General features: G+C 38.2%; 1 protein-coding gene across 2 annotated transcripts in view; it reads right to left on the bottom strand.

Moving 5' to 3' along the window:
• Positions 1-23,997, bottom strand: part of LOC126354169 (tudor domain-containing protein 3) — a 156,623-nt gene that overhangs the window by 70,766 nt on the left and 61,860 nt on the right. For both annotated transcript variants that reach the window (XM_050003604.1, XM_050003605.1), the window contains exons 8-9: positions 8,452-8,565; positions 7,359-7,557 (exon numbers count right to left, since the gene is read on the bottom strand). In XM_050003604.1, coding sequence (XP_049859561.1) covers positions 7,359-7,557; positions 8,452-8,565 — 313 coding nt within the window. The remainder of the gene's footprint in view (positions 1-7,358; positions 7,558-8,451; positions 8,566-23,997) is intronic.

Raw genomic sequence — 23,997 nt, 5'->3', positions numbered from 1 at the left:
GGTCCGCAGCTGATGGTCTGGTCTGGATCACAGAGTCCTGGGTTCAATGCCCAGCAGGGTCGTGGATTTTGTCTGCCTGAGTTTTGAATCTTTGTGTTGTCCTCCTCTTTTCATCAACATTCGGGAAAATGCCGAGAATGGACAGTGAAAAGATTGGGAATTTGTACAGACACTGATAACTGCACAGTTGAGTGGCACACAAGCCAAATATAATAATAATAATAATAATAATAATAATAATAATGCCATTGATAGAATCTCTGCCCTCATAGATTAACACCTTCAGCATTTTATCCACAGCTTACCTTCCTACATAAAAGATACCAACAATTTCCTCCATGAACTCTCCACATTTCCTGTTCCTTCACTATATGGTGTCGTGCTTGACACTATTGATGCCACCTCCCTTTGCACTAACATCTCCAATGTCCATGGCCTTACTGATATTGAACACTATAGCTTTCCTGATGCCTGGTGGTTTCCAACCAACAACCTCCTCCCAAGTCATCATGACCAGCCGTATCCTCACCTACAATTACTTCTCCTTTGAAGGTATTACCTACAAACAAATCTGGGGTACAGCCAAGGGCACCAACCTATGCCAATCGATTATGGGCCACCTAGAGGCATCCTTCCTAACTACACAGAATGCCAAACCACTCATCAAGTTGAAATTCACTGATGACATCTTTGTGATCTGGATCGAGGGTGAGGGCACCCTATTCACTTTCCTCCGAACCTCAACACCTTCTCCCCCATTCGCTTCACCTGGTCCTACTCAACCCAGAAAGCTACATTCCTCGATGTTGACCTTCGCCTTAAAGACCCCTACATCAGTATGTCCATCCATATAAAGTCTACCAACCAGCAGCAATACCTCCTCTTAGACAGCCGCCACCCATCCGTATCTAGAACACTCTCCCATACAGCCTAGCCACCCATGGCCAATGCATCTGTAGTGACGAGCAGTCCCTCTTGAAATATACCGAGTGTCGCATTGTGGCCTTCACAGACTGTAATTACCCTCCCAACCTTGAACAAAAACAGATTTTACATGCCTTATCTTTCGAGTCAACCACCACCTCCCCAAGTCCCACTGTCCAGCCACAGTGGAGCATTGCCCCTGTGACTCAGTACCACCAAGGACTGGAGCAACTGAATCACATTCTCCGGCCTTGAAATGAAGAATGCCCTAACCCCTATCCCCCCCCCCACACACACACACCAAAAGCGATATTCTGCTGCCCAATGAACCTACACAATATCCTCGACCATCTCAACCCCTTGCCTTATGGCTCATATCCCTGTAATAGACCTAGATGCAAGACCTGCCCCTCACATCTTCCCACAACCACCTACTCTAATCCAGTCATAAGCATCACCTGTCACATCAAAGGCTGGGCTACCTGTGAAACAAGTCGTGTGATCCACAGGCTAAGCTGCATTTTATGTGAGCATGACAACCAACAACTGGTCCGTCCGCAAGAATGGCCATCGACAAACTGTGGCCTAGAAACAGCTGGGCCACCCCACACCACCCGACACAACGTCTTCATTTCAGTGACTGCTACGGAGCTTGTGCCATCTGGATCCTTCCTACCAGCACAATTTTTCCTGAGCTGCACAATATGTCCTCCTTTCCCATAACCCTCCTGGTGTGCACTCTCTCTCTCTCTTTTATGAATATATTTCAGACAACTATGTTAAGTAACTGAATAACATCACTTTCATGCACCTTACATGACGAAAGCAGCGCAAGTCAAGAATGTCATCAAAGGACATACTGTTCCATGCTGAATTAGCACTTGGAGTTACATCTCATGGCAATGATAGGAACACATTGTGATGTAAATAATATGTTTACAATCAATGTAAATATCATATGTGAATCATGCATGTACACTGTGTGTGTGTGTGTGTGTGTGTGTGTGTGTGTGTGTGTGTGTGTGTGTGTGTGTGTTTTTGAGAGAGAGAGAGAGGGGGGGGGGGGAGCGGGGGGGGGGGGGTGATTCGGTACACTGTGGAGGCTGGCTGAGGTGGAACCAATAAAACAAAAAGTACAAAAAGAGATGCATGATGTACATGTTTAGCTCATGTTACAGCACACCTTGTGCAGCTTTCTATTCACTATGATGCACTTTTGAAACTCATCGGCAATTCTTTGCTGTGAACTCTTTATGGCAGACCGCTATGCCACACAAAGGCTCTATCCACATCTAGGTTTGATTCAAGGAAAATAGAAAGCTGAAAGATGAGGCTTCTGCTATGTTGCTCAAAGATTGTACTGTATGTAGATGAAGCAAGTTGCAGAAGTACTTTTCGGAAAATGTTTTTACTTGTAGCACAAAAAAAAAGCCACATAATATGGATTCACATACGCAATTGTTCTCTAACAATTCCAGTGAAATTATTAGTTCAAAGAATTTGATTAAATTACAAATCTCACATCACAGCCAGGCAACTGCCATACAGCCAGTTTTTTTGTTATTGATCATATTTATTATGATACTTCGAAGTTGAGTAACTCAGTGTCTGTTGTTCAAAGAATTTGCAGTGAATTAAGGGTTCAAATTGCGATTGCTAATAAAAGGGAAACAAAAATTAGCAATCTGAAACTGCCGCTATTTTTCAAAATGCATACCTAAACATCACTGAGACTTGAATGCTAGGTTAAAAGACAGAGTGAAGAAAAGTGATGCGGCTCTGACTCAACCCATCAACCTTTCAGTATTCAGCCACACACACTACCACTAGACCACAACACTACATGCAAATGTGGTCCCACTTGCTATGCTATCATGGCACTAATGCTCTCAAGTTATGGCAGCTGTTCGTTAGGTGGTAACATCATTGCTTTCTCACAACTTAACGTTAATTAATCATAATTCAGACAATTTGTACAAAAGTTTTATAAATTATATGCAAAAATCTTCCCCATGGATCAGTGAATCTAATAGGCAAAACTGGATAAAAATCCATACAGCAGTTCCTGAGATTAATCTGCATATATAGGCAGATGAGAGGACCACTAGATCGCGTGTTGAGAGAGAGAGAGTTAATTAATTACTTGTAATATATGCACATGTGCACCTCTAGGGTAGCTTGGGTAGCTCTACGCACGCACACGCGCGCGCACGCCAGCGCCGCCGCCCCCCCCCCCCCCCACACACACACACACAGCACGAGAGAGAGAGAGAGAGAGAGAGAGAGAGAGAGAGAGAGAGAGAGAGAGAGAGAGAGAGAGAGAACTGGAACATGCATGGCAGTTTTGACAAATATTTTTACACGTTTATGACTACTGCTCGCCAAATGCTGAAATGAAGTTTGTCCCCCCCCCCCCCCTCCTGAAAGATGGTGTTTCAACTGCTATGAAATACTTATCATCCAATTTTAAGAAAACCATTTGCTGAAAAACATTAATTTTTTTCACATCTTACAGTCTAATACCTTTGCTCAATAAAGGACTGAATTTCTTTTTTATGATACATCACAGTTACTGCACTGCACGAAACAAAGAAAAACACTGCACGAAATTTTGAAACAGGTTGCTAAGGAAAAAATGCACTGCGTACACTTTAGTGTATGGTTGATTTTAACTCATACAATGCAATGTACGAAATATCGTTTTGTTCTTGAGTTATTGTTGTTTATATCTGAGGGTAGTCATATGCAATGTGCCCTCTCCCATCCCTGTGATCGGGAATTATATGATCATAACAACTATCACATTTGATAAACAGTTCATGATACTGAAATGAAGTTTTTTGTTTGTTTTTGTTCCCCCCCTCCAAATGACAGCATGCAAAGAGGCACATACGTTGTATGATAAATACTTTAATCTTTTTTATTCACCAATATATGAAAGTAATCAATCTGCAGCAGTGAGAGGTTGGTGGCTTAGGACACATGCAGACGTAAATGGCACAGTAGGAAAATACATGTCCAAAACACCTCGGAAGTGGCAGAGAAGTACGTGTATACACATCCACAGCAGTGAAAGGATTAATATCTTATTATAATAGATAGTAATGTACTTCTTTTTTTCCTACAGTAGTAGTGTTTTTCATTTATTTTCTATTTTACATTCTGAAGATAGCTGTTGCATAACTGAAACACATTCTAAAAACTTTGCGAACAAGACAATTAAATAAAAAATTATGTACATCATATGATCGTTCAGCAAACTGTCATTTTATATCAAATTCTATGCAGTAACTTAAGTTGAATCAACATTAATTTTCAAACAGTGTTGTCAACAATCTTGTTGAACTGCAGTGAAAGCTTTCTCAAAATCTAGGAACCCCCTGGTAAAACAGCAACTTGTACCAATTGCTCAGTACTGTTATTTCATTAATGATTCAAAATTCATCCATTGTGTCCTAACCAATTTTATAGTGAATGCTTTTGCCATGCTTTGTAAAAATTTAGTATTTTGTTATATGGATGGAGGTAACTTCATAAATGTTTGTAAATTATGCTTCTTTTGAAGCAAAATAATGAAAGTAATGTTCCAGTTTGTTATTTCCTCAGGGAGGGAAGAGGGACAGATAGCTGGGAGGAGTTATGTTTGTAGGGTATGCTTCTTTTGAAGCAAAATAATGAAAGCACTGTTCCAGTTTGTTATTTCCTCAGAGGGGGAAGAGGGACAGATAGGTGGGAGGAGCTTGGAAACAGGGTCTAAATGACCTGCCTCTACTTTCTGATCTTTCCCAACCTACCCCTCTTTTCACCCGAAAGAAAGAATTAACAGTTTCAAAAGCAAGGATGGTTTCTTTTCCTACTTTTATGCTTGTCTATTGGAGTGCTGGCCAGTCATTCTGCTTCTTCATAATTTCATAATTTCCTTGAGTGAGTTTTTCCTTTGATACAAAAGGGGTTTGAGATTTTTCTGACATTTTCCTTTTGTTTTCTATTATTTCTCTTCTTAAATTGTACTGTATTTTCTCGTATCCTCAAGACAATTCTGAATAGTTCTGTGTGATTCTGTATATTACTGTTTGTAGTGTAGCACACCACATCAATTAAGTGATGTGTAACACAAGTATTTTTCAAATTGATGAATGACAGTTGCCAATATAAATTTATTTTTGTAATGTATTGAATAATCTACTGTTTGGAAGTATGTTTTATTAATTATGTGAATCTTTCATGAGATGGATGGACACAGTATATCTGTGCCAGGATGGCAATAAACATTATACCTGCTGATTGGGTGGTTTATTCCGTGTTGTCAGCTCCTGTCTTGGATATATGGTGTATAAAAGAAAAGTGGTTGGTCATGACAATGCCTATGACACCAAGGGGACAAGAAAAAACTTGTTATATGAATGCTCAGAATTAAAATCTGTTTAATGAGACAGAGCATTGATGTACTGTGTCCTTATAAATATTTTCTGCCAAGTTCTGAATAAAGTAATAATTTTGTAACACACAGTTATTGTAAACAAAAGTACAATATACAAGACACTGTTAATGAAAAGCCTTGCATTTATTTCGAGAATTGGATATTGGATTTGCACTATTAACTTCAAGAAAAGAAGTTTAATTAGGAGAGGATGGTGAGTGGGCTGCAATAATATGGTGAGCAAGGTTAAATAACATCAAGTCTCAGCTCCCAATCGGACTTAATTTTGCCACCCAATATTACATTAAAGCACCCTCAGAACATCACATATTATTGTTTGCTTGAAACTCAAACTAGTCTTGTAATAGCTGGATAGTTTGAGCTGAGGCTTTCACTTCTGCATTCTCCATATCTGCTATGTCTTTTACTATTTGCATGAGTATTTTTGTTAAATAATTGCTCGTTTCGATCATGTGAGCATAATCTTCATTTTCTAAGATGCTGAACCTGTTGTTTAATGTAATATGGGATAACACCACTGCATTCTTATTTTCCTCTGAAAGCATGAGCTACACAGAAACATGTTGTTCTCAGCAAATTCTGCACCCACTAAAAAACGGTCCTTTAGGTTTTGTACTACTCCTGCATTAAAATGTAAGATTTAAAATGAGAAATTAACAGCTCTAAAAACGTGTAGGAACACTGTTTTTCTTGGGACACAGATACAACGTGGCAATGACACTGACTTGAAGCTTACAATGACTTTACACTTATGATGTTTATTAACAGAATATTTTCAATGCAAAATACAAATAGGACATCATCCAACATTATGTTGTTGATCCTACACGGTCAGGAAGATTTGCTCTTCCCGAAGCATAATGCTTCAGTGTCTACTATTAAATTATGCCAAAAATCTCTGTAAGAAGTTCAACTCCCATAACTAGTACAGTTGGCACACCTGTCTCCCATCGAGAATGTGTGAGCCATGCTGGGAAGATGTCTGGTTGGGTCTGCATAACCATTAACACACTTGAGCAACTATGGCATGGAAAATCATCTCCAAAAATTATGTCAAACACTTCTACAGCAGTCTCTATGAATGGCTGCAGCTCGAAGAGCCCAAGTAACATACTGACACTGTCCTGGACACAACTTACACAGAAAGTCAGTCCATGAGCTGACACGATAAGTACAAGTGATCATGCTAACTCACCTCTTACAAAATTAAACCTGTAATAAAATGAAGTGGGCAAGTAATGGTATGCACACAGTGGGAAGTTCAAATAGTCGCTGTCTTCCAAGGTACGACCACATGACTGTTTTGTTGTAGCCTTAATCCCAAATGAAGTCACTTGCTACAGAATGTCAGTGAAGATCTGCTCTTTTTATTTTAACAATACATGTCATAATGACTGGGCAAACAACTTAAAAGCAAAGGTCAGACAACTTAAAAAGTGAAGTCAGCCAATCTAGCAACAACACACAAAATCGATTGTCCAAGATCCAATCAGAGCACAGTGTGCAATGAATTCTGAAATATGCTTAGTAAGTTTGCAAAATGCAAACAGTATGAAGGAGGTCAATTTCCAAAGACATTATACTAACTTACATGAAACATATAATAGTTACTTATTTTGTACAGAGTAGAATAATCAAAATAAAACAGCTCATTGAATATGATAAAAATGGATGTAGTCCAAGCCTTAATCAGAAAATTATCTTAAACACCAGTCAAATGAAGAAATATCCAATTTGCAAGGGAATAATTTTCTACAAAAAACGCTTAAGGTATGCAGTTGAGTTGACCATTTCATTTTTACACTGAATATTTTGACGACTGTTCTGTCTTTTTGAGATGCTACATGTGCTGATCTAACGTGCTCATTGTTTGGGCTCCACGCAGATTCCATTCTTCATAAAAAATGGAATCATAAATACATATATGCATCCTTAGAATAATTATCTATTGGTCCAGAATCTCACATTATAAGCAGCTTATGTTAAAGTTTACCTGATGACACAGGCAGCTTGTCTTCCAAAAATGCAAAAAGTTGAACTTTTCCAGATGGTTTTGGAGGTGCACCACCGTCCTCTTCACCTCCTCTCTCTCCTCTCTTTTTTCTTTCACGTTCATCTCCACCTTTGCCTTTTCCTTCAGATCGAGGTCGTTCCCGACCACTATCATCTCTCCTTTGTCCATCTGCTCGCCGCTGCATAAGGTACATGTTAAAAAAATTTTTGTTTGGAAAGGTTGTCATACTTAGAAAACACACTGGGTAAATAAAGTAAATCTAACAAATACAAAAACAAGATAAAATGGTCAACAACTTCTGAAGATAATCACACAATTGACCATCAACTAGCTCGTTTCAATCCCACCACCCTGTAAATTAGCTTCTGCCATCAAGAAATCAAATTCCAAATATTTCCTGCATTATACTATTTTACACATTTTTGTGAATTCTCACACTGTCATTCCATCCTTATGAGCATGCATTCATTCTTGTCAATAAAATAAATCACAATTTTGTAGAAGCAAGGCTGGAAGGAAGACTAGGGTTTAATGTCCCATTGACATAGAGGTCATTTGAGACGAAGCTAAGCTTAGAATATTTCAAGGATGGGAAAAGAAATTGGCAGGGCCCTTCATAGGAAATGCTCTATCCTTTCCTGGAGCAATTTCGTGAAATCACGGAAAACCTAAATCTGGATGACCGGACATGGATATAAATGTTTGGCCTCCCAAATGTGAGTGCAATGTGGTTAACACTGCACCCACTCACTACATATGACAATTTTGATGCAAGGACATGTCACGTAACAGACCGAACTGAGATAAAACAAAGGCTAAAAGGAAGTAATACTTTCAAGCTTTCAAAATCAAATGTATGATTCCTGCTTTGCTGAATCAGACATCTACTGGGGTGATAAAATACTGATTTCTCTTTAGATATTTTTGCAATATGCCTTCTATACTATTATATAATTTTCAAGTTCCTATAATACTGTGTAAATACATCTGATTTTCAATCTAAAAATGAGTAAATACATTACATGCATTAATTATTTTAGAGTTCAAAATTTGTGAACATGAAATCACATACCTGCAAAACTTTTAAAGCTCTTTGAACATTATTCCTGTTCTGACGAAGTGCGTATTCAGCTTGCTCTACAGTAAAACCATAATCTACAATCTGCTGCACGTTGTGATCCAGTAACTGGGAAGAAAAGAAAAAAAAATGTGGCTGTGAATCTTAGTAGCTATGAAATATTAGCCTAAACTTAAGAACAATTATGGAAATTCCAGGCTAGAAACAAAAATGACAACACGCAACTACTAACATTCTCCGTTAGTTCCTCCTGCCTTTTAACAATATATAATCATAAACCTTCATTGCAATAGTTCCTTTGTTTTTACAGTCATAATCTGGCATTGACTGTACTTCTTTCGCTCTAAAATCAGATGCTGTTCAATGATCCCATTCTAGCCTTGTCCCCTGTTACCAGTCACTGAAAAGCACTGAATGAACTGAACTTTCACTTATTTTTTTATGTTAATTGCATTTATTTATTATTATGATCCCACTTCACAACAATTTGTTTTCACAGGGGTTCAGTTTTCTGAAAATGCTTGGAAAACCTAATTTCGACAATTCTCTCTCTATTAAAAGCCAGTCTGCTTTCACTAATGCACTAAATTATTTCGTATTCCATATCTAATGAATATGGCTTTTTGTTCACCAATCTGACAGCACACTGATGCCTCAACATTTTCAGTGATAGATTATTTGCAAGAGAATCATTGAGATAATACACATATTTAAGTGAACCATAATGTAATCGACATATTGTAGTTTATGATGTGTTCTTACTATGTCATTCCTATGTACACAGGGAGGAATTTGTCCATGCCTCTTACTCATAAAAGATGGTTTATATTCTTTTGGGTCCTGTTAGTTTGCACACACTATACACACATTGTTTCATAACACTCCACTCACTGTGTGCACGCACGCGTGCGCTCACACTCTCTCTCTCTCTCTCTCTCTCTCTCTCTCACACACACACACACACACACACACACAGGTGATCTCTGGGCCATTTTTTATCCTGCAAAATTTTTTATCCTGCAAAATTGAGTGAGAATCCTTCCATAATGAGTGAGATGTTGAGCTCAGAAAGAGGATACACACACTGGTACTTCATCTAAGCCTGCTGACTTTTTATTTTTTAGTTTTTGAATTGTTTTACTGACTTCATTCTCTGTGGTTGGAAGTAAAATCATTGTATTTAGTGCAACATTATTTACAGGTATTATATTTGTTTGGGGGAATTTTTGCTGTAACTTCTCTGCAATACTTGAAAAATGCTCATTTACATAATTTGCTAAGTGCTGAGGATCATTTATTACATTATCCCCCTCTCTTAGCAGTATGTTATTCTGTGTTTGTTTGCCTCTCTCTGCTTCCTTTTTTACAAACATCCCAGACTGCTTTGCTTTTATTCTCTGCATTATATACCATTTTGTCATTAGATGACTATTTTGCAGCAATCAGCACCTTCCTATATCTCTTTTTGTAACTGTGATAGAAATTTAAGAATTCTGGATCATTGTGAATCTTTTTCATGGAACTGAGGTGTTTAAGTGTTTGGGAGAACTTCTTAATACCTGCAGTTATCCATCCGCTTTTGTATGCATACTTTTGGAAATGCATTTTCAAAGTTCAATTTAAACAATGCGGAGAATTTAGAGAATTCCATATTCATATTGGTTTCCTTATACACTTCATCCCAGCTTTGTTTTTCTAGTTCCTTTAAAAATCTTTTATTTTGAATTCTGATAGATGTCGCTTGTACTCTTGTAGTTTAGGGAATGATTCGATGCCTGACTTTACTGTTGTTATTTGACAGCATTGGTCTGATAGTTCGAGATCTTTTACAACTACATCACATTTTTCCCTGTCCATATTTGTGGCCACATGCTCAATTACTGATGAAGTTGTCGTGGTAACCCTTGTTGCACTACTGACCAACAGGGACATGCCAAAACTTTGAAGGATGTTTATGAAGGTGCTGCTGGATTCATTTAGGATGTTAGTGTTGATGTTAATGTCCTCACACAGAGTTATGTTGACCTCTATACTTGAGACTTTATCTAGAACTTCTGTTAACTTACTGAAAAAAGTGTCCACACTACCACTGAGAGGTCTATACACACACAAAATGATTAATTTCTTGGTGATATCATGCCCTGTTAATTCAATAGTTGATATTTCAAAGTGTTTCTCTTCACTTACGGTACTGAGGTCATGTCTGGATTTGAAACATGTTCCTTTTCTGATATAAATGCATGATCCTCCACCCCTTGAAGTAGTTCTGCAGTAAGAGTTTGCCTTTTCATACCAAGATAATAATACATGTTGGATTTCTGTGTTTCTACACCACTGCTCAGTAATGCAAACTACTGTGCAGTTCAAAGATTGGAGCTCAACTTCTAATAGTTGTATTTTACTTTTTATTGATTGGATCTTTTGATGGAGGATTGTTAAGTCTGTGAAATGCCCCATGTTAGGTCCATATTCTATGCATCATTTACATAATCAGTCTTAACAATGTGGAATGAGTCATTTTACATTCATATTGCAAATTAATTTGTAAAAATAGCTACATTCTGAATATTTATAAGCTTTTTAAATTTTGTTCTTTTATTTTTTAAATATACAGATTTAAGTTAGTAATTTCTATCCACCACCTTTTACACATTACAATAACAAAAATTATCCCATGGAACTGAGGAGTTATCAAGGAGAAACTTTCTCACTTTGTTTTCAAATTTTACTTTCCTGTCTGTCAGACATTGCCTGGCAACACTGCGCCAACGCGGACTCTTCGAGTATTTGCTGCACTAAATAATTATAAAAAGAGTTGTTATTAAGCTATTTTTAAACGTCTACAGGTGTTATAAATATAAGTGTTGTTAAATTAGTGAAAGTGTTAGCGAGAAGTATAAAATACGATTAAATGGTGTAAGAAGCGTAGTTTTCTTCTCGCGCCTGTAGGACGAATCCTAGGCCTAATTTCACGCACGCGAATCGTAAGTAAGCAGTGAATTAAACTTATAGGTAAACATTTCCAGTTGATATAAATATATTACAAGTGTTGTTACATTAGTGGAAGTGTTAGTGAAGTGTAAAATAAGATTAAACGGGGTAAGAAGTTTATTTTCCTTCTTGCGCCTATAGCACAGATTTTAGGCTTAATTTCACGTGCACTTATCGTAAGTAAACAGTGACTTAAACTTATATGTAGTCAACAGTTTTTTTTTATTCATTACTGAATAGTTTCTAGGGTCCTTTGTTTACGTATTAATCAGTACTTAAATCAGTTTATATGACTTCTGTTTTTGCCATGAGTGAGAAGTGTGTGACATGCTGTAGGATCGTTAGTTCTGGGGTATGGTGTGATGTGTGTTGTAGTTTCTTTCACTGGGGCGAATGTAGTGGCATGGGAAATGGGGACACAAATGAGGCTCACCAGTGGTATTGTAAGATCTGCAGTAGAGATAGGAAAACATGAACAGGAAGGGAAAATTGCAGCTCTTCAAGCTGACCTAGACAAGGCGAGGGAGGATCTGGACAAGTTAAAGAGGGAGTCTGTATTTGCAATTAGAGTGTTAGCAGACATAGGCGACATAAAAGTGAAAAATACTTGCATACTTTGCCTACTTTCATTCCATACTGTCATATGGTATAATATTTTGGTGTAACTCTTCAAGTCAAACAAAAGTTTTCAGAGTCCAAAAGCGTGTAATACGTATTATTTGTGGAGTAAATTCACCGACGTCTTGTAGAAACGTCTTCAAAGAACTGGGTATACTAACTACTACCTCTCAGTATATTTACTCCTTAATGAAATTTGCCCTAAATAATATATCTCTTTTTCCAACAAACAGCTCAGTTCATACATACAGTACCAGGAACAAAAATGATCTGCACAAGGACTTAAAAGCACTTACTTTAGTTCAAAAAGGGGTCCACTACTCAGAACACTCATCTTCAATAATTTGCCAGCAAACACAAAAAAATTTAGCTACAAATAAAGATCAGTTTAAAAGGAACCTGAAAGACTTACTAGTGGCCAACTCCTTCTACTCCACTGACGAATTTTTTTAATAGAAACAAATGATGTATTGTATATATTCATACTATAAGTATAGTTATTTCAGCTTCTTTTTAAAAAAGCGACATGTTCCACATCCACGAGGATCTCCTCAACACGGATCTATGGAACGAAAAACTAATCTAATCTAATCCTTATATCACTGCGTAACATATCAAAAATTTTAGTTGCAGCATTGTGCCACACACTTTGTGTGTTGAGGACAACCTTAATGTGGAGTGATGAATGTCATCTCCCTTTCTGGCACATCATTGTTTCTTTTGAACTGCAGTGGATTATTTACAACAAACTTCATGGGGGAATAAATATAGTGTGGAACAGTAGTCACAATGTTCCACTCCTTAAACAAAATAATGTAAACGTATAGATAAAAGATCTACTCATCAAGCAGTGACAGAAGAATACACATATAAAAAAGGGTTTTATGTGTGCAGGCTTTTGGAGGCACTGGTGGAAGTGTTCATGGGGAAGGAAGAAGGGTGAGGGGAAAGGACTGGAGAGGTTTACGAAAATGGGTGGAATTCAGAAAGTCACCCAGAACCATGGGTCAGGGTAGATTTACCAAGTGGGATAAGAAGGAAATATTGATCATTGGGGGCTGCATCACATGGCTCCTTAAACAGACGTCTCAAATATGAGAGCACCACACATTATTTTTACAGGACATTTTTGAGCAATGAAGACTTTCTTCCTTAAATATGTGTTACCCCAGAACATTATTCCACAAGACATTACTGAATGAAAAGAAGCAAAATATGTCAACATACTGATTTGTCCCTCCCCAAGATTTGCAATGATTCTAACTGCAGATGTGGCTAAACTAAGTTGTTTTATGCAATTGTGGCTGAACTAAGTCTTTTAGGAGTTCCAAAATGAACTTTTTCCAATTAAAATTCACGTCAATATGTTCACCTATGAATTTTGAAGTTTTGTTTATTATTTCCTCACAATGTGTGAGACTTATCACTGATGTAGTACCCTTTGATGTGCACAGACCTGAATATTGAGTCTTTTCAAAATTGAGAGTGTGACCATTAACAGAAAACCAATTACTGGTTCTTTTAAGAACACTGCTTACTGTTTTTCTGCATGTATGCCTGGACTAATTACAATACTAATGTCATCTGCAGAAATAATACATTCTACTTGTTGTTTATTTGATGGAATGTTGTTTAATATGTGAGAAACAACAGTGCACCTAAGACTGAGCCTTGGGGAACCCCATAAATGATTTCTCCCCAGTCAGAATTATGTACCTCGACTACTGGTTAGATTACGAAGTACAACTTTCTGTATTCTTGTTGTTAGATATTATGTTATCCATTGGTTGACTACACCGTTAATCCCATAAAACTTCCGTTATCTATGAGAATACTGTGGTTGACGCAGTTAAATGCCTTAGATAAGTTTCAGACAATACCAACCAACAATATTTTATTTATTAATGCTTGTAAAATCTGGTGAGTGAACATGTAAATGGTATTCTCAGTAGATCAATTCTTCTGAAAGCCAAACTGTGATTTGCTTAGGTTGACGTTTTTGGTTGGTTGGTTGGTTTGGGGGAGGAGACAAACAGCACTATCATCAGTTACATCGAAACAGTTAACGATGTAGAAGGAAGTCGGCCATGGTCTTTCAAAGGAACCGTCCTGGAACTTGCCTGAAGCGATTCACGGAAACCACAGAATATCTACATCACGAAAGCGATGATATTGTTGCTAAAGTGAGATACTATTCTAGAATACATCACCTTCTCAAAGATTTTGGAAAATTGTCAGCAGTGCAACAGGTTTGTATTTATTTACGTCGCTTTTATCACCTTTCTTAAAAAGGGTTTGACAACAGTATATTTCAGTCTCCATGAAAAAATACCTTTAGTTAATGATGCAGTATCTACCTCAGATAAAGCCAGGCTTGTTACATGGGAACAAATCTTTAGTACTCTATTATTTTTGAAAGAATGTACAATTTTCTCAATTTCAGAAGAACAAGTTGATGATCCATTCATGTAATTGAATTTTCTGGGAGGAGCTTTATTAACATACTGCTGAGATTTTTGTCTTGCAACTGTTTGTCCCTATGCTTTCTACTATATTTCAGAAATAAGTATTAACCCTTTGACTGCTGGAGGCGCACCACCTGCTTGGTACGCTGAGGCACCGCAGCTTGCGAACTAATCCTGCTACCTGTGCCAAGTGCTTGTCCCTCAGAGCCGCAGCCGGGACCAGATCGGCACGTGCTCCCCAACCCACCCTGTGCTGAATACTTTTGGACTGATTATGAGTTGCGCAGACCATTTTTCTACAATCTCCCTTACGAGAGAAAGGCAAAACTCGGCTGAGCTCCATTTTTCACCCTGTTACCAATCAGTGGAGAGTATGAGCACTTAGAATGTACACATCCAGAATGTGAAAAAAATATTTCTTGTACCATTTCACAGTCTTACGCACTGATCACACTGAGCTCAGTAACATGTAACAACAGTCAACTACACCCATACTCAAATTGTAACCTACAATACATAGCGTTTTCTTGATTTTTTCACCAGTATTTCTGTCAGTATTCTGTGCTTCAACCACCTGTGTCGTGTCACTTGCGGCCACTTGATAGCAAGGATCTAGTCAGTGGCCTTAAACTCAGTTTCTCGTTTTAATTTCTTCTGCAGTTTTGGCAAGATGCACCTATTCTTACAAACAGTGCCACGGCTGTGAAGCCAGAGGAACAGGTCCAGGCTGGTGCACCAATTATCGACATAGAGAATATGATATTGTTCCAAATATGGTCCCATTAGAGTAGCCACTACAGTGCCACTTTTATCTAAATTGTGGAACCAAATTTCTTTTGTTGTGCCTGTATATACAAGGGTTGGAACTTAAATAGTGGCAACTATTTATTCACAAACTATACAAAAGAGTTACATGCTTGCACCTGCTACTGTCCTTCAAAGCAGTCGCCAGCACTGTGTAGAAGCTGTTGCCAGCTGTGTGGAAGGTGTAGTATACTGTTAACGGAGCCTGTTCTGTTGATGGTGCGAATGGAGCAGTCTACTGCCTATCAAATCTCTGGAACAGTTCTGAAGTAAATGCCACAAAGTGGTTCCTTCATATTCAGAATCAAAAGTCACAAAGACTTAAGTCCGGGGAGTATGGTGGATGGTACAGCACTTACCAGTCCCATCGACCGAACAGAGAAGCCACAGCTTGCGCTGTATGCGCCCGCGCATTGTCGTGCAAAATGATGGGTAGGTTGTGCAGAAAGTGTTGCCGCTTCTTTTGCAAAGCTGGTTGCAGGTGATGCTCCAAAAACGAGCAGTAATACAATGCATTTGCTAGAGAACTTTACCAGAGATTCAACAGGCAGTAGACCACTCCATTCACTCCATCAACAGAACAGGCTCTGCTAAAAGTATACTACGCCTTCCACATCGCTGGCAACGGGTTCTACACAACACTGGTGACTACTTTGAGTAACAGTAACAGGTGCAAACATGTAACTCTTTTGTATCAGTTGTGAATAAATAGTTGCCACTATTTAAGTTCCAACCCTCGTACAATAAAATCCAAAATATACCCAGTCTGAGAGTCAAGATAGTACAAATGTCTTTATCCTGAATCTACTTCGCTTGGTTGGAATAAATTGCTTGAAACATAATCGTCCTTTGCACAGCAAGAGACTTTCATCTATGCAAAGCTTCTGATGGGTACGAAATGAATTACAAAACGTCTTACAAACTTTGTCAACAATCGGCCTAATTTTAAATGGACTGTCGCCTCCAGTACTCTCAGAGTTATCATTGAAGCATAGCATTCTCAGAAGTAGACAAAAATGATCTTGGGACATGACTTCACTGAAAACTGGTGTGTTCAAAAGTGTATCTCTGGACTAATAATCACTTAATTTATCTTCTTAACTTGCGCCATTAGAATGCAAATAGCAACAAAATAATACATTTCCTCAAGTCCAGTGTCTTTCCACTTTGACAGTCGAGATTTCTCAGCTTCTGTAGTATTTTGTCTGGTGTAAATGTAAAAACAATTTGTTTTGTCGGCAATAAATTGCAACAGTTCTTCAGACATAAATGTCACAAAAATTAAAGAATGCTTGGGTCAGTATCTAGTTGACATTTATGCCCTCAACTCAAATCATCAAAGTAGTGGTTTAATGACTGGAAAACGGTTTCTTTCCAGAAAACGTGTCACTTAAGCACGCTCTTTTCCGAACCATTTCACTGACACTTTCTGGTTCCTCAGATTCAGAGGAACTGCTGACTGTAATTCTTGCTCTCCCCTCTGATGTAAAGGGCTGAGGGCTACAGCTTTTATATTCTGTTGAAGACTCATCACTGCTAGCAACATCAGATAATTCACATTCACTGTCACTCCTAGCAAGCATTCCAGTATCTCTTTATCTGTGCAACCACGGCAATGTGACATTTCTCCCGTAAAAAACAAGAAAATGGACTAAAACACAGGAACTGAAGTCGAATTCTGCAAAGAGGGAACACAGCAACAAACATATACATACTCTAGTCAGACCACTGAACATCTACTGGAAGAGCAGGGCAGAAAGACAGCTCTGCATTTTTACACGTCTGTTGCGCTCAGGTGGCTGTGACTCGGCACGCTTAAACTCATCCCTAGCGGTGAAAAGGCCACTGGCACGGTACGCATCAACATGTCCTTAGCACTGTAGGGAAACCCAATGGCTACACTTCATACATTGGGTGCGCCAGGGGAACGGCGAGGCATGACACGTTAACACGTCCCCAGTAGTCAAAGGGTTAAATACATTTACTATGTGAGACTCATCATTTATACCCATCTATTCAATTCAATAGCGATGTTATCCTGCTCTGTAGTTAGCAGTCCTGTTTCTCATTTCACTACATTCCATATAGCTTTAAGTCTGTTGTCAGAATTACTGATTTCTGACATTATGTACATCTTACTTGATTTTTTAATAATTTTTCTTGGTAATTTTGAGTAGTTTTTGTAGTGAGCAACTACTGTAATATCTACTTGTTCTTGGCAACAGAAACATTTCCACTTTCTTTTCACAAGGTGATTTAATCCTTCTAGTGATCCATGTTTCTTTTCTATTACATTTTAAGGTTCATTCTGATTATCTTTTACAAAAAATTGTTTTCAAATAATGATACAAATTTATTGTGGAATAGATTAAATTTTATGTCAGAATTTGATTCATTATAAATTTTATCCCAGGTCATCTCTTTTAAACTACTCTTAAAAACTTTATCCTGGTGTAGTTAATTATTCTAACTGATTTTCACGAAGGAAATTCTTACTACAAGGCACTATCTTCTCTATCCTAACCAACTGTGCACCATGATCAGAGAGAGCATTTGTGACTGAGTAAACAGTTCTTTTCTTGCTCTGAACTTCACTAAAGAAGACATCATCACGCAGGGTCCACTGTCTTCATCCACCCGAGTTGGAAAAATAATTTTAGAGATCAAACTGCAGGATCCCAAAAAGGTTTCCATAGGCTTTTCACACTATCAGAATCTTTTAGAAAATCTGCACTGAAGTCGCCACTGGCTATTAACGTCTTGCTGCTGTGTGCAGATAGTGTAGTAAGGAGTCCAGTTTCCTCACAAGCAGTTCAAAATTTCGCAGTGGGTATCTACATACAGTTACAATAAAAGGTGAACTATTTTTTGTATTAATTCACAAGCACACATTTCTAAGTAAGGTTAAGTGTCAATTACAACAAATTTTACAAGTATTTCATCACTGATATGTAGCTTGTCTTTTGATTCATGTGTTTTAGCTATATAAGTGGTTATTTTACAATAATTTGTGTCTGAAAGGTACACTAATCTTGGGAGGCAAAAATGTAACAACTGATTCATAAATTATGTGAGGGATGAAAAACTAACAATTTTTTTTTTTAAATATGTGATGGCTCCCTTGTCATCTGGTGCACTAATGTTATTTTTACTGTCATCATAATAATAACAACTTTTAGAGTAGTGTCATGACTGTTTATATTGAACTCTAGCATTATCCTAAACTTGGAAGTAAATTTTCATTGTAAAAGTCAACAGTCAGTACAATATCAGCAAGAAAAAAAAAAGTTCAAAGTTTTGGCCAAAAACTGAAAGGGTTACTGCTAGTTGTTCTGCTGACACAAACATAACTGACAAATACATAAAGGTAATATGTACTGGCTTGCTGCAGTAAGTTCGTATCATTTTCCCGTAAGTTTAATAAACAGAACAGATATACATAACAGTGACTTATATTCTCCTTCACTGCAACAGTCTGCCAATGCTGGAGTAACTTTTTAATTCTGCAGTTTCAGGAATCTCATGGTTTTGAGGTGAACAAATCATCAAAACACTTTTTTTAGGTGCATTTTCATCTGCAAAGGAAATTCCTCGAAAACTGTTTGTTAGATAGCAGAAAAGGTGATGGTATTTTTTATCAGTCTAGCAGAATTCAGGTAGTCGTATCTTAGAGTAGCATCACTTCACGTGGTCTTCCTGTTCTCTGTTCTTGGAATGCATTTGTAAGACATCTCACTTAATAATAAATGTCAGCAGTGATGTTTACACCTCGGGGGAAACAATTCATAGTACATCACACCACCACTGTTCGAAAAGATGCATGACATTATCTTTTGTGGATGCATACAGTTATTCGTATGGGAAGTTGCTGCTTTGGGTTCAACCATTCCTTTCTTTTCCTTATATTAGCATAAAGACACCATTTCTAGTTACTAGCAATGATACATGCATATATGATATGCATATATGGCCACCAGTTGATTTTTGTGAGTTTGGCTTGGAGCATGTGGCACCCATATATCAGGTTTTTTAACCTTCCCCATTGCATGCAAATGTCGCACAATGGTGAAATGATCCCAGTCCATCACATTTGGCAGTTCTTGAGTATACTGCTGTAGATCACAGTGGTTTAAAGTGTTCAAACGATCTTAATCAATTCCTGCAGGTCTTCCTGAACTTGTAGTCACTAATGTCAAAACGGTCCTCCTCAAAATGAGAAAACCATTTTCTTGCCGAGCTCTGTCCAATGGCATTATCCCTATACATGGTGCAACTGTTTCTGGCTGCTCCCCCTGCTATCAGCCAAATACTGAATTCTAACAGAAGAACATGTCAGAAATGTTTATTTCTCTCCACTTGGCATTCCCTTTTGTAGCAGCCATTGCTCCACTTTCTATCTCCAAATGACAGTCAATAAATAGTGTATTTGCCCTATTATAAGACGAGGATTTTTCCAAACTCATCATTCGAAAAATATGGGGTCAGCTTATATTCGCAGATCAAATTATTGTTGCTCAGATCACCATTTATATGTTGTTTAATACATTAATATAAGGCTCATATTAGATTCATAAATTAAGCTTTGGCTATTAAGGATTTTAAAAAATGTATTTTGAACAATCTTGAAGGGTATTGCATATCAAACAATACTTGTGTTCAAATAGGCTCGAGATTTCCTACACACCAAATCTCAATTGACCTTGCTTGAACAATCACGTGAAATTTGATTCACAGTGCTAGTGAAAGGGATGAGCGAGAAACTCTGAACTGGCCACTACAACAATCTAATATTCTGCTTAAAAACTGACAATTTTGTAAACACAAGAGGAAATAACATTAGATTCTATCAACTTACAAATTTTCATTGTATTTGGAAGGTCTGCCATAAAAGTTCTCATACCTGTACGGATACCGTACACATCCACACCGCTTTTAAGTAAGGGTAGCTTCCAAACACGAAAATCTTGTCCTTTAAAACTCATTACTTGATTCTGAACCCAAGTCGATATTTTATTTGCTCATGAGGAAGTAAGAGGTTACAGATGAGAAATTTGATTACTATAAATGTATTACAACACCAGAGAAAATCACTACCCACTTTTTAATCAGGTTCGGAACACAATCATGACTTTCAGATGAAATGAGAAGGAAAATTAACCCAGAATGAACTGCTTAACAAACGAAATAAATCATATTAAACAGACTATATATTTGCTCATGAGGAAGTAAGAGGTTACAGATGAGAAATTTGATTACTATAAATGTATTACAACACCAGAGGAAATCACTACCCACTTTTTAATCAGGTTCGGAACACAATCATGACTTTCAGATGAAATGAGAAGGAAAATTAACCCAGAATGAACTGCTTAACAAACGAAATAAATCATATTAAACAGACTATAATTGTTATATTAAAAACAAAGATTCCAAGACTTACCAAGCAGGAAAGCGCCGGTAGACAGGCACAATAAATAAAACACACACACACACACACACACACACACACACACACAGAATTTCTAGCTTTTGCAACCGACGGTTGCTTCTTCAGGACAGAGGGAAGGAGAGGGAAAGACGAAAGGATGTGGGTTTTAAGGGAGAGGGTAAGGAGTCATTCCAATCCCGGGAGCGGAAAGATTTACCTTTGGGGAAAAAAAGGACAGGTGTACACTCGCGCGCACACACACACACACACACACACACACACACACACACACACACACACACACACACACACACACACACATCCATCCGCACATGGATAGTATCTAATCTTTCTTGCCTGTTATTCCTGTCAGTCATTTACTTCCATTTTGGTAGTCTCAATCTATGGATTTCGCCACTAATTATAACAACGCTGATCATTCGCGAACCCAATCAACCACATAGTCAGACAGCGATTATCATTCATCTGTTCGGTTCAGCTTTACTCCCTCAGCTCGTATAGCCCCGTCCCCTTTTGTCAGTGGAAAGTTTATTTCTAGATGCGACGAGGATTCTCCTAACAGAGACATCACGTACACTATGCATGCATTCAACAGTCAGCTAATGATTCATTCATAAATCAACTTAAAATGTGTTCAAAAATGTTCAAAAACCAACAGCCTTTCGCGGGCAAGTGCTCTACCAACTGAGCTACCGAAGCACGACTCACGCCCGGTACTCACAGCTTCACTTCTGCCAGTATCTCGTCTCCTACCTTCCAAACTTTACAGAAGCTCTTCTGCGAACTTTGCAGAACTAGCACTCCTGAAAGAAAGGATATAGCGGAGACATGGCTTAGCCACAGCCTGGGGGATGTTTCCAGAATGAGATTTTCACTCTGCAGCGGACTGTGAGCTGATATGAAACTTCCTGGCAGATTAAAACTGTGTGACCGACCAAGACTCGAACTCGGGACCTTTGCCTTTCGCGGGCAAGTGCTCTACCAACTGAGCTACCGAAGCACGACTCACGCCCGGTACTCACAGCTTCACTTCTGCCAGTATCTCGTCTCCTACCTTCGGTAGCTCAGTTGGTAGAGCACTTGCCCGCGAAAGGCAAAGGTCCCAAGTTCGAGTCTCGGTCGGTCACACAGTTTTAATCTGCCAGTAAGTTTCATATCAGCGCACACTCCGCTGCAGAGTGAAAATCTCATTCTGGGAACAGGGAAGCGTTTCAAAATTATATGAATAATTGATAGGCAAACGTGCGCTGGATGCTAGGTGCTTTGTGAAACAAGTTTTTTTTCCCTCAAGAATATGAATTTGGCGCCCTCTTTTCCCGGTAGTATCTAGCTGCTTGCTGCGACTGCTTGCACAGCCAACAGCCACATTACTGTTGCCAGAAGCGGGAGAATCTACTACTCAAACGTGACTCTACTGCTAAAACAAATCGAATGTAAACAGTTGCGACTTCACGCTCATTGGAGGCAATTTGTTGTTATGAAGCACTGCATAGTCTTCCTAAAGCCTTTGACACATTTTCAATTGGCAGAAGCCTGCATGAGCAATTGTGTTGTCGTCATATATGACGCATCTCCTTTGCAATTTAAGTTATTTTCGTTTTTTTCTCTTGTTTATGTTTTATTGTTGAAGTATTATTCTGCAGTAGCGGGATACAGTAATATCCTTTGTTAGTGTGTCAGTTCTTACTAGTCAAAATTACAAAAATTTAACTGAAAACGAAAACAATGAAAAATTCCCGGAATTCTAAAAATATCCCGGGCTTTTCCCGGTTTTCTCCTGGATGAAAAAAAACCAGGGTTTTTCCCGGATCTCCCGGGTCGTAGACACCCTGTATTAGGACGTGTGTGTGTGTGTGTGTGTGTGTGTGTGTGTGTGTGTGTGTGTGTATTTTTAAGAGTGTAGGCAGCTGCTGAAAACAGAGATGATACTATTGTAAATATTGTCATTTAAGGTGGATTCTGGTTGTTTCATTTGGTGTTTGTATATTTGGAGTGTTTCAAGGATGTCTAGTTTTCTGCCTTTTGGTTGGATGTGTATGATGCTAATACTTGTGTTGTTAACATGGTGTTTTGTTTCATGCAGGTGAGTAGCTATTGCTGATGTGTGGTATTTTTTGCTTTTTAGTGCTGCCTAATCTCAAATGATCTGCGTGTCTGGCCTATGTGACTGCTTCTACACTCTTAAAAATACACACACACACACACACACACACACACACACACACACACACACACACTAATATTTACTTACTATTTGTTAAATACTTCACAGAATCATCAATAAATGGAATGCTGCCTCTGACAGCAACAAAGAATTTATAACTATTAACTTTACACATAACCTTACTTGTGGAAGTTATGCCCATAACTGGATGTTGACCTTTCTGAATGATACAAGGACTCTACAATCAGTTGCTAAAATCTATATCTGTTAGTTACATTTAAAATTATGGTCTTCATGTTGAAGGAGGAAGTTATTAACTTGGTGGGAGAACTGGAACAGGATGCATTCAACCCTGTGAACCCACAGAGGAGCTACTTGACCTTGTAGTACATTTCTAAGGTCAGAAAACCTTATGATGATCAGGAGAGAAGTGTGCTGTCCACATACCCCTCCATACTGTATCCAGTAATGCCCATGGCAGAGGATGACACTGAGTTCAGTCCACCCTTAGTGGCCCATCTTCGGCCAGGATGTGGTACTTTAAATTTTTTTTTACCTAAGAGCATTAAGGGACCATCAACTGGAAATGAGCCCCCCCCCCCCCCCCCCCATATCAAACTATCCCATCCCATGATTTTAGATTTCCCCATCCTGAGAGATATTTATTTCACACTAACTAGATATTTAAAACTTAACACTTAATTTATATTTGTGGAGACATACAGAGAAAGCACTACTGCACAATAACTATTTTAACATGATTGCTCATTAATTTTTGAAACAGTGTTATGCATTTAAACATTTTATACTGAATTGTCATTCTCATGCTCTCATTTTTGCTTTAATCTAAGCTCCAACATCCATCACTTGTGAGCTTGCTCGGTAAGCAGCATTATTAGTGAACTGAGTGTGTGTAGGCCTACAAGAAAAGGATTTTAAGCATGTCTTTCAAACAAAGCAAAATGTCATTATTCCTTAAGAGCAGTGCATTATCAGAAACATGTGCGAACATTGTCAGTCAGAATACTAACAATGATGCTAAAAGACTT

The sequence above is a fragment of the Schistocerca gregaria genome, chromosome 3 (genome assembly GCF_023897955.1).
Source record: "Schistocerca gregaria isolate iqSchGreg1 chromosome 3, iqSchGreg1.2, whole genome shotgun sequence".
NCBI lineage: Eukaryota > Metazoa > Arthropoda > Insecta > Orthoptera > Acrididae > Schistocerca > Schistocerca gregaria.
Note: the sequence above shows the minus strand (reverse complement) of the source record. Positions and strands in the feature narration are given on the sequence as shown.